At 46.2% G+C, this 12478-nt stretch overlaps 1 protein-coding gene across 1 annotated transcript in view; it reads left to right on the top strand.

Annotated features, from left to right (window-relative positions):
- Positions 1–289: 289 nt before the first annotated feature.
- LOC126236022 (uncharacterized) overlaps positions 290–12478 on the top strand; it is a 158650-nt gene continuing 146461 nt past the window's right edge. Inside the window, exons 1-2 of the mRNA XM_049945044.1 lie at positions 290–1343; positions 4856–5011. Coding sequence (XP_049801001.1) covers positions 1056–1343; positions 4856–5011 — 444 coding nt within the window. The 5' untranslated portion in view covers positions 290–1055. The remainder of the gene's footprint in view (positions 1344–4855; positions 5012–12478) is intronic.

Here is a 12478-nt window from a genome sequence, read left to right as displayed (position 1 = left end):
CAAACTAAGTTGCAACCAATGTGCCACCTTCTACATGGACATGACAACTAACAAGCTGTCAGTCCACATGAATGGCCACTGCCAAACTGTGCCCAAGAAACAGCTGAACAACCTGTGATGAAGCAAGCTGGGATAATTTTTGTTCCCCTCTTGTTTTACCATCTGCCTCCTATCAATTCGATTTGTTACTTTTAATTAATTACCATTAACATACCTGAATATAATCTGCATTTTCATAACAGAGAAAGATTGGCCCTCAGTTTCAAAGAATATAACACCAGATTTAATTTGATTAGTTTTATGTATGTAATTGATTATTTTGACTATTTCTAGTTAGTATCATTTGTTACAGGGTGAAGTCAGTGATTGTTTCATAACTTAAATTCTATTGTTGACATATAATCAAGCATAAATTCTGTAATAACTGTAAACATTTGGAAGACAAAGTACTAGTAATCTTAAAGTATCTCTTTAGCTCTATTCAAAAACATGTTAGCCAAACCAGCCCTTAACTCCAGAGTAATTAGCAGTTTTGTCAAGAGTATAGTTTGTGTAATTATATTTGTTAATTTCATGATTTAAACAAATAACTCAGCCTAAACCCTTGCAGTAGAAGAAACTGCTAAAAATACAGAATTTTTCGATGTATTCAGTTAATTTAATGAGTTAAGTTTAAATTGTAATTTCTGTAAATTTGACTTTAAACAATGTGTAGTTTCAGCTCTTATTATTGTGATGATTTTTGGTCATGGGACAGTCAGTCCACAGCCAAGTTTCAGATGAGTAACCTGTTCAGGTTAGAACAACAACAATGCTTCAGTTTAACTGTGAAATAAGTGTTAAATAATTAGGCCATGTGTAAAAACCAATGTCAGTGACTGCTCCATACATACCTGATTATTTTTCAAGAACTGTGGACTTTGTGGTTATGTTTTTACTGCTCGTAGATGTTCAACAGTAAACTATTGTAGCAGTACGTGGAGTTTCACCTGCAAACTATTAATAAAGCTTATCACAAGTTAAACAGTAGTGCAGTGGCCATATAACTATGTAATATGGGGGTTGTGAACAGTGAAATTAAAGTACTGAAAAATGTAACTGTCCATCTGTCAGCGGCATCATTTAGTCAGTGTCAGAATTCACAAACCCCTTTTTCAGCCTGTGTAGCAATGCAGAACAACAACACCGAGGACACTCAACAAACAAAAGAAATAATAGCAGGAGGAACTGCCACAAACCAAGTGAACATGCTGCCCAGTATGATGTGCTCCACTTCAATGACTGTTTCATTGACTGCACCATCTGAATTCTTCTACCAACACAAGTTTTTCTCAATCGCACAGGTAGTAACTCTCTCTCTACAACATATCCTCCATTGTTGTAACCTCCCTGGCTTAAACGTTTGCTAGTATCTGTTCACAACACACCTACCCCTATCTCTGTTCCCAATTTGGCACTTCACACACCTCCTCTCCCACCAATCTCCTACTAGTTTTTTTCTCTTCTCTGCTTCTTTGCTCACTCCCCCCCCCACCACCACCCCACCCCTCCCTCCACCCCTCATGCTTCCCACCTCATCCCTGACACAGTGACACAGCCTGCCTCTCAATGCAGCATGTAGCAGCCCACCCTGTCCTCACCATGTCCCTGCAAGCTCCAACAAGAAGCACAGCATCTTCCCCTTCTCCTTCCTGCTATCTCTCACTATGCCTCCTCCTTACCCCTACCTACCACCACAGCAGATTGCTTCTCATGTCAGATTCAGTCAGACTCCAGGGCCCATAGACAGTGCTGATGTGTGTGTAGGCTGTGTTTGTGTGAAAGTGATCTGTGTGTTTTCTGTTTGGGAAGAAGGACTTTATCTGAATGCTTAAAATTTCTGCAGTGTTTTTCAGTGTTCTTTTTTGTGACTAAACTCATCTGCCATCAAGATTCCATCCCTGTGATTCAAACTGACGTGCTGTCCCTCCTTAAAACTTCAGGCTCCTCACAAGGACTAACACCTCAATCCATAGAACTTTTCACTCCACCCAAACCATGCACCCCCACCTCTTATCTTCTTCCTAAGATCCACAAACCCAATCATCCTGGCTGTCCTATAGTTGCTGGCTTCAAAGCACCCACCAAACATGTATTGACACCTGCAACCCATAGTACAAAGGCTTCCCTCTTATATCAAAGATAGCAACCATATTCTAGATCATCTGAAATCCCTGCCCACCCCACTCCCACCACACACCTTGCTTGTGACCACTGACGCCACCTCCCTCTATACCAACATCCCCAACGTACATGGTTTGTCTCCTGCTGAACATTTCCTAAGTCAGTACCCAACTTATTCCAAACCTATGACGTCCTTCCTACTCACCTTAATCAACTTTATACTTACCAACATCTACTTCACCTTTGACGGGCAGACTTACAAACAGATCAGGAGTACGGTCATGGGAACCAGGATGGCTCCTTCCTATGCCATCCTTTTCAAGGGTTACTTGGAGAGCACTTTCCTGGGGTCTGTAAGTCTTCAGCCCCTGGTTTGGTTTAGATACATTGATGACATCTTTACCATATGGACTCATGGTGAGACTGACCTGTTAAAATTCCTGGAACCTCTGAATACCTTCTCCCCATTAAATTTCACATAGTCCTAATCCAAATTCCATGCCACTTGCCTTGATGTTGATCTCGTCCTCACTGAAGACCAGCTACACAGTTCTGTCCACATTAAACATACCAACAAACAACAGTACTTATATTTTGACAGTTGCCATCCTTTCCATGTCAAAGATCCCTCCCGTACAGCCTTGGCATTTGAGGCAAACATATTTGTTCAGATACAGATTCTTTACAGCAATACACAACTATTCTCACCTCAGCCTTCACTGCACATGATTACCCCACCAGCCCAGTTCAAAAGCAATTTTCCCAGGCCATCACATCCAATACTGGTACTGCTGATCCCTCCAAAAACAACTTCAGAGCACACCACTGGTGACTCAGTACTATCCTGGTCTGGTATGTATTAATCAGCTACTTTGACAGGGCCATGGCTTCCTAAAATCATGGCCTGAAATGGGATCCATTCTGTTTGAAATATTGTGCACCACACCTAGAATAGCTTTTCATCACCCTCTCAATCTCTGCAACGTTTTTGCCAGACACTACGCCCCTTTTGCACCCGATGGCTCCTACCCCTGTAACTGTCCCCACTGCAGGACTTGCCCTGTGCACCCTCCTACCACCACCTATAGCAGCCCCATAACTGGCAAAGCATATACTATCAAATGAAGAGGCACCCGTAAAATGACATGTCATATACCAACTGTTAGGTAAAAACTGTTTGGCCTTTTGCATCAGCATGACTACCACCAAATTATCAATTAGGATGAATGGGCATTGGCAGAGGGTGTGTACTGGCAGCATGCAATATCCTGTCGCAGAGCAATCTCTACAACGTGACAATCGTGACCTTGGGGCCTGTTTCCCCACACATGCCATCTAAATTCTTCTCCCAGACACCAGTTTCTCAGAACACTGCAGGTGGGAACTAGTGCTACAACATGTCCTTCATTCTCGCCACCCACCTGGCCTTAATTTATGTTAAGGTCTTCCATCTCAGAATTTCTTCACAATAACTAGTCTTTTCTTCACTCTTGTTTTAGTTTTCTACATCTTTCATTTTCTTACAGATCTATTTTTCACTGCCCCCCCCCCCCCCCCTCCCAACTCTGTCACGTACAATGCACTTACCTTTTCACTCTTATTAACTCATGCCTGATGTTTAAACAGTAATCTTTTTTTTCATATTACCCTGTCTTCCATCTTTAAGATCTTAGCTTTTCAAATCTCATCCGATGCAGTCTCCATCAGTCTTTCCTTCTCATACTGTGCGGTACGTCTCCCCTTACCCACTGTTATGGGTGGCTTTGCCAAAATCTACCCCTTTTCCTAGACTTCTCCAGTCCTTTCCCTTCACCTTTCTTCCTTCCCCTTCAACCATTCTGCCTGAAGAAGGAGCCAATGGCTCCAAAAGCTTACCTGATTACAACCCTCTCTTTTATGTATGTGTTCTGCTGCAGCTGGTGACTAGATTTTTTTATCTATCCAGTTAAATTATTTTGTCAAAAATTGATTGTTTTCGTTGTTATGAACTCATATTTTGATTAACTGAATAAGTTACTATACAATTACACCTCATTCTAGTTGAATTTACTGCCTCTTTCTTTTACATGCAGCAAAAAGTTCTCAAATCTCATCCTGTGCAGACCAAAAATTAGTAATTCCTCCTCATCCCATGTGGTAAGCCTCTTCTGACCCAGAGTTCTTGTCAGTGCTTCTCACCATTTCCTAAGCCTTGGTTGATTGGTTGTTGTGGGGAAGGAGACCAGACAGCGAGGTCATCGGTCTCATTGGATTAGGGAAGGATGGGGAAGGAAGTCGGCCGTGCCCTTTGAAAGGAACCATCCTGGCATTTACCTGGAGCGATTTAGGGAAATCACGGAAAACCTAAATCAGGATGGCGAGACGCAGGATTGAACCATCGTCCTCCCGAATGCGAGTCCAGTGTCTAACCACTGCGCCACCTCGCTCGATTTTCCTAAGCCTTGCCAGTCTTTTCCTTCATCCTTCTTCCTCTTCCTCCTGCTAGAAGAAGGAACCACTGGCTCCAAAAGCTTGTATGTCTCCATAACCTTTATATGTGTTTTCTCCTGCTGCCATTTCATGAGTAGATTTTTTATCCATCCAATTATATTTTCAAAAACTAAACTCTGTACTTTATTTCCAACTTTGACTTGTGTGTGTATCAATAGTTAACTGTGCAATATTGACGGTAATTTTTAATCGTATTTCACAGGAAAATGAGCGTGAAAAGGTTGCCCAGAAGCTCTGGGACAAAGAACGTCTTTCTTATGAAAATCAGGCTGCAGCAATCATTGTTGGTGCAGCTTCTGCAGGAAAGACATTGGGGATTCTTGTCACTGAGCTCCTCACAGTAAAGATAGTGAAGAAGGTAAGACACATATGTTATTATTTTGTGTGGTGTTTTCTGGATGGGGATTTCATGTCTCAAATTTAAATATAGTTTTTTCACATGTATGCAGAATTAATAGTAATATTACCATTGGGGCTATAAATCTGTGTTAACACTGTATTACATTTTCAGAATAATGTCACCCAGAATGCAAGACTAGAACGGAAAAGATCTTCAATATACTCCATTGAATTTAATTTTTACTTACAATAACTACATCTACATCGATACTCTACAAGCCACTGTGAAGTGCATGGCACAGGGGACCTCTGTTCAAATTTGGATTGTGAGAGAATAATTGCTGAAATGGCTCTGTGTGTGCAGTAATTAGTCTGATCTTGTCCTCGCGATCCCTATAGGAATGTTATGTAGGGGGTTGTGCTATTTTCTTTGGGTCATCATTTATAACAGGTTCCTCTAACTTTATTAGTAGCCTTTCTTGGGATAATATCCACCCATCTTCAGGAGTCTGCCAGTTCAGTACTTTCAGTATCTCTGTGACACTCTTCCATAGATCAAACAAACCAGTGACAATTCATGCTGCTCTTCTCTATATACAGTCAATATTCCCTGTTAGTCTCATCTGGTATGGGTTCCACAACTTGAGAAGTATTCTATGATGGGTAGCATGAGTGATTTGTGAGCAATCTCCTCTGTAGAGACATTGCGTTTCCATAGTACTCTACCACTTAAGTGAAATCTGTTACCTGACAATGAAAACAACCAGTTATTGAAAAAATTACCTAATTGGATAGATAAAAAATCTGCTCACCAAGTGGCAGCAGAACGCACACATAAAAGATGGTTGTAAATGGCAAACTTTTGGAGCCAGCAGAAGGTTCTTCCTGAAGAAGGAGCCACTGGCTCCGAAAGTTTGCCAATTACAACCATCTTTTATGTGTGTGTTCTGCTGCCACTTGGTGAGTAGATTTTTTATCTGTCCAGTTAAGAAATCTGTTATCTGTTTTACCCATGACTGAGTCTGTGTGCTTATTCCATTCATATACCTACAAGGTGTTGCACCCAGGTACTTCTATAAGTTAACTGATTCCAGTTGTGACTCATCGATATTATAGTCCTACAGTGATAATCTTTGCATTTTGCATCATGCACAATTTAACATTTTTCAACATTTAAAGCAAGTTGCCAACCTTTGCACCACTTCAAAACCTTACCAAGATTTGATGGAAATTAATGCACTTCTTTTCAGTAAGTACTGCCTTACAGATAACTGGATCACCTGCAAAAGTCTGAGGTTACTATTTACATTGTCCAGGTTATTAATACACTCCTGGAAATGGAAAAAAGAACACATTGACACCAGTGTGTCAGACCCACCATACTTGCTCCGGACACTGCGAGAGGGCTGTACAAGCAATGATCACACGCACGGCACAGCGGACACACCAGGAACCGCGGTGTTGGCCATCGGATGGCGCTAGCTGCGCAGCATTTGTGCACCGCCGCCGTCAGTGTCAGCCAATTTGCCGTGGCATACGGAGCTCCATCGCAGTCTTTAACACTGGTAGCATGCCGCGACAGCGTGGACGTGAACCGTATGTGCAGTTGATGGACTTTGAGCGAGGGCGTATAGTGGGCATGCGGGAGGCCAGGTGGACGTACCGCCGAAGTGCTCAACACGTGGGGCGTGAGGTCTCCACAGTACATCGATGTAGTCGCCAGTGGTCGGCGGAAGGTGCACGTGCCCGTCGACCTGGGACCGGACCGCAGCGATGCACGGATGCACGCCAAGACCGTAGGATCCTACGCAGTGCTGTAGGGGACCGCAGCGCCACTTCCCAGCAAATTAGGGACACTGTTGCTCCTGGGGTATCGGCGAGGACCATTCGCAACCGTCTCCATGAAGCTGGGCTACGGTCCCGCACACCGTTAGGCCGTCTTCCGCTCACGCCCCAACATCGTGCAGCCCGCCTCCAGTGCTGTCGCGACAGGCGTGAATGGAGGGACGAATGGAGACGTGTCATCTTCAGCGATGAGAGTCGCTTCTGCCTTGGTGCCAATGATGGTCGTATGCATGTTTGGCGCCGTGCAGGTGAGCGCCACAATCAGGACTGCATACGATCGAGGCACACAGGGCCAACACCCGGCATCATGGTGTGGGGAGCGATCTCCTACACTGGCCGTACACCACTGGTGATCGTCGAGGGGACACTGAATAGTGCACGGTACATCCAAACCATCATCGAACCAATTTTCTACCATTCCTAGACCGGCAAGGGAACTTGCTGTTCCAACAGGACAATGCATGTCCGCATGTATCCCGTGCCACCCAACGTGCTCTAGAAGGTGTAAGTCAACTACCCTGGCCAGCAAGATCTCCGGATCTGTCCCCCATTGAGCATGTTTGGGACTGGATGAAGCGTCGTCTCACGCGGTCTGCACGTCCAGCACGAACGCTGGTCCAACTGAGGCGCCAGGTGGAAATGGCATGGCAAGCCGTTCCACAGGACTACATCCAGCATCTCTACGATCGTCTCCATGGGAGAATAGCAGCCTGCATTGCTGTGAAAGGTGGATATACACTGTACTAGTGCCGACATTGTGCATGCTCTGTTGCCTGTGTCTATGTGCCTGTGGTTCTGTCAGTATGATCATGTGATGTATCTGACCCCAGGAATGTGTCAATAAAGTTTCCCCTTCCTGGGGCAATGAATTCACGGTGTTCTTATTTCAATTTCCAGGAGTGTATGTCATAGCTAGTATATATTTACACTTGACACTGTTTCCAAGAACAAGATGGAGGCTCGACAGAGCACTTAGAGTTCACAGATATTAAGATTCATGGTCGATACGAACTATCGATGCCACACAACCCCCCCCCCCCCCCCCCCCCACACACACAGTATGGAGTACTACAGATGTCCAAGAGTGCAAGAGTGAGGGTGTGCGGGCGTTGATGTCGGTGGAAATTGTATGCATAGGCAGGCGCACCACAGGTACTTCCATCTTGAATGAGATGGATTGTGCAGGCGGAGTGGCGGGAGGCAGGTCCACGTCATAGTCAGTCAGCCACCGTGGCCGGATGAGATGGTAGCCGGCCTGGGAGTAAGTGGGTGGGGCGGTCGACAGCATGGTGGAGGCATGTGTGGCCCTTAAGTGGATCGAGCCGTCTGTCGAAATGAAAGCACGTTGAGATGCTCAGTCACACTCACGTGGGAATGTGAGGTTCTGTGCAATGTTGATGTGTAAGGGACTGTCCGATGGCGGGACCTCGTATCTGTCAAAAGAATGAGCACTCGGTTGTCGAACGTCACTATAGAAACCTCGTTCACTCGGTGCAGTGGCATGCTGCAGGACAAATTGATAGTAAGTGTGTGTGTCTCCAATGTTGGAGGTGAGGGCGCGAAACCTGTGCCTGGTGAAACAGGGGGTGAGGTCGGAAAACCAGCGAACGGCAGTGAACAGTCTTCGGTGGAAGAGGTGTGTGGTGAGGTTGATGGGAGCTTATCTTCATTCTTGATCAAGGATGGATCATCTGCAGAGTCCGACTGCGGCAGTGTGAGACCATCAGGGCCGACGAAAGCTGGTTTTAGGCGATGCAGAGAAACTGTCTGTGTGCTGTCTTTAATCATGATATCAAAAGTCGTATACCCCCCTCCCTGCAGGAACTTGTAGGGGCCAAGATAAGGAGGTTGAAGAGGCTACCTAACCACATCATCACACAGCATGACGTGGGAGCAGTCAGAGAGTGTGGTGGGAACATAAGTCTCGGGTAGTGAGTGATTGATGGGCAGATGCAAAAGCATTTGTTGAAAATGCATGCACATCTGGCTAATGGAATCTGGCGAGGGGGAAGATCCTCACTAACCTGGTGAACAATAAGTAGGTAGGACCAGATTTTCGCCAAAAACAAATTCAGATATAGTCCCCTGTAGGTCAGGTTTATAGGTCAAGCGTAGACCAAGTAGCACCCACGGGAGAGCTTCCGATCAGAGACAATCGTGGCATTGAAGGGCCGTCTTGAGGGTGTAGTGCCATCTCTCCACTAACCCATTGCTTTGTGGGTGATAGGTGGTAGAGTATATTTTTTTAATACCACAGATATTGCAGAGGATGGGAAACGGGAGGATTTGAACTGTCGACCCTGATCGGTGGTGATAGTGGTCGGGCACTCGAAACAAGCAATCCATGACCCAATGAAAGCCTTGGCTACCGTCTCAGCAGTACTGTCAGGGAGAGGGACAGCCTTGACCCAGTGGGACAAACGGTCGATAGTTGATAAGACATATCTATGGGCCTCCGAAGGAGGAAGAGGCCTGATCAGATCAATATGTATGTGACAGAATTGTCCTGCGTGAATGTCGAACTTGCCCAGAGGTGGGGAGGCATGGTGGCTGAACTTGTTGCACTGGCAAGTGATGCAGCTGCGTGCCCAGGTTTGGCAGTCCTGTTTGATATTCCTCCAAACAAAACGTTCTGACACAAGACCTGTGGTGGCTCGAACGCCCGGGTGGGCTAGGTTATGCAGGGCATCGGAAACCTGTCGGTGCAGCCCGGGTGGGAGCAAAGGGTGTAGGGTGCTGGTCAAAGAATCACACCACACCTCGTCAGAAACACCAGGAAATTTAGCCTTTGTGAAAACAAGTGATGTTTGTGGGTCTCATAGGAGAGCCTGAGAATCTTCGTCAGAAGCTTGGAGGGAGGTCAGATCGGAAAGATCAACAATGCGGAAAACAGCACTGACCCTCAAGAAGAAATCTGCAGTGACATTATCTGCACCCTTGATGTAATGGACATCCATTGTGAATTTTGAAACCAGGTCAAAGTGGTGGTAACGTCGAGGGGGTGGGTCCTCAGGTGGGTTGCAGAATGCTGCTGCCAGTGGTTTGTAATCAGTGTGGACAAAAAATGAACATCCCTCGATGTTGGGGTTGAAATGTTAGATTGCCTCATAAACAGCAAGGAGCTCTCTATCAAATGCAGAATATTTTATCTGAGCTGTAGATAGTTTCTTGGAGAAGAAATGAACGGGAGAAACCGTGTTGCCCTTTCATTGTTGCAAAACTGCCCCCCACCGCAATGTCGCTGGCGTCCGTAGTGATGAATAATTCGGCTGAGGGGTCAGGGTGGGCAAGTGTCACAGTGTGAGCTAAAGAAGTCTTCAGAGCCTTGAAGGTCTCGAGCATCAGAGCGGCCCAAGAGTCGGGTTTGATACCGGAAGTTTGTTTGCCTGATAGCGCATCCATCAGGGGTGCCTGAACAGCAGTGGCGGAAGGCAGATGATGACGATAGTATCTGATGGTGCCGAGGAACTGGCAGAGCTCTTTGTAAGTAGCCGGGGGTGGCAGAGATGTGATAGCATGCACACGAGATTTGGGAGGCTGTATTCCATCAGCTCTGATGCTAGAGGCCTTCAAGGCTCTGGAGACTTCTTTAGCTAGTAAGGAGACTGATGCCTGGCGCAACTGAAACTTGTCTTTGTTGACCTCAACACCATTGGAGTTCAAGGTCTGGAGCACTGTAGACAGATGATTTTCATGATCCTCCGCTGAGCTGCTGAAAATGAGAATGTCATCCAGGTGAGCAAAGCAAAACTCGAACTGTCACAAGATAGTCAGTGAAACATTGCCACGTTTGTGCCACGTTCTTTAGGCCGAACAGCATGAAGTGCTATTGGAATAAACCAGGCAGCGTGATAATAGCCGTCTTAGGAATGTCTTCCAGCGCTATGGGAATCTAGTGGTAGGCACATTTACAGTCAATGTAAATGAAAATTATGGTGCTCGATGACATATGAGTGAAGTCATTGATGTTCGACACTGGGTAATTGTCCATGACGGTATGAGCGTTTAAGCATCTGTAATCGCCGCACATTCAAAAAGATCCTTTGTGTTGGGAGACGAGGTGGATTGGTGAAGACCAGTTGCTGTCTGAAGGTTGCAGAACACCTGCCACCAAAAGTTCATTAATCTGCTGCCGGGCCGCGCGCAACTTGATAGGGTTGAGGCGTCGGACCGTATGCCTAATAGGAGGGCCAGCAGTGGTGACTATCTTGTATGTTGTTCCACCAGCGATGGAAGAAACTGAGAACAGCACATGGGATTCGTTAACGTACTGGCTCTGAGCCTTCGGACGAGTAGGGCGTGATGAGGCATACCGTTAGCGTGAGTGGGGAAAGGTAGCACGAAAGTCACATGTCTCTTATGGGAGCGTGGCGTGTGCTTGTGTGGAGGGGGTGGGTGTGCACACAGCACCCAGCGAAGGGGAATGGGCAGCGACTGTCCGCTGTTAACCTTGCACTGGACAACCAGTGCAGACGAGAGCAGTGCTGGCATCGCACGTGTGGCCACAATGGCCATTGGGTCATGTGGCTGGTGAGTGAGAGAGGATTGTTTATCAACATGTGCGGTAGCTGTCCAAGAGGTGGGCGTGGTTGCAACATGCGCACAACTGTCATTAGCAGCACTTTTTGAAACAGACGGCACTGGATGAGATGAGCGCGACAGGGGGGGTTTGGAACGTCACACACAAGTTAAGTTTGTGGGCTAACCTGGTGAGAGTTCAAGCTAGGCTTGGCCAAGCAATCTTATTTATGTGGTGACTCTGTGGACTGCAGTGTCAGAAGCGAGGTGTGAGCCATGACGAGCTCACTGTAAGTGGATACGATGCATTGTTTCAGCTTCTTATTGTCCTGGCAGAGTTGCATTGCTGAGTCGTATTCTGACATTAGGTCGGTAACGCAGGTCACAATGTTGCCCGTGAATGCAGAGCACTTGTGTATGATATCGTATGTTGCCACAGAAACAGAGTGTTGGACATAAGTGTGGTTGCACGGTATGTGACTGTTCATAGGATGGTGGAGCACTGAACCCTGTACGATATTCGGAGATAGTTTGTAAAAAACAAAAATCCATACCAAGGATTGGTTCATCAATGTCAACAATGTAAAACATCCACAGAAAATGTAAAGAAGGAGATGGGGTCACCGTTATCTTTACTGAGCCTGAGGTAGGTAACGTTGACGCACTGACAGCTTGTAGAAGTGACTTCGTCTGTGAAGAAGTGGGTGGAGCAATCGAAGTAGGTATGATTGACACGTCAGCACCAGTGTCGACCAGAAAAGCTAGACCTGATGCAATGTCAGTGACATAGAGATGACCACTCGGCCGGGCAGACAAGTGAACAGAGTGTAATGTAACAGGAGACCTGTTAGGTTCTCCGCAGAACTCGGCATCTCTTAGTTCCTGTGGTCGGCATTTGGGTGTTGGCATGGCTACCTGCACTTCTTAGCATCATCACCAAACTCTTTGTGGTACCAGCAGAAAGGGTGAACAGGGTGAGGAGGAGGTGGAGACTGTGACAGCGGGAGCGGCTTTTCCTTGTTGATTTGTTCCAGTAAATAAACCAGTTCGTAAGGTGCGTGGGCGATCCTGGAGTGCTTGGACAGTGGAGAGAGTGAGCCAATGCTGCCAGGAGAAGTAGATG

Source organism: Schistocerca nitens, chromosome 2 (genome assembly GCF_023898315.1).
Source record: "Schistocerca nitens isolate TAMUIC-IGC-003100 chromosome 2, iqSchNite1.1, whole genome shotgun sequence".
NCBI lineage: Eukaryota > Metazoa > Arthropoda > Insecta > Orthoptera > Acrididae > Schistocerca > Schistocerca nitens.
Note: the sequence above shows the minus strand (reverse complement) of the source record. Positions and strands in the feature narration are given on the sequence as shown.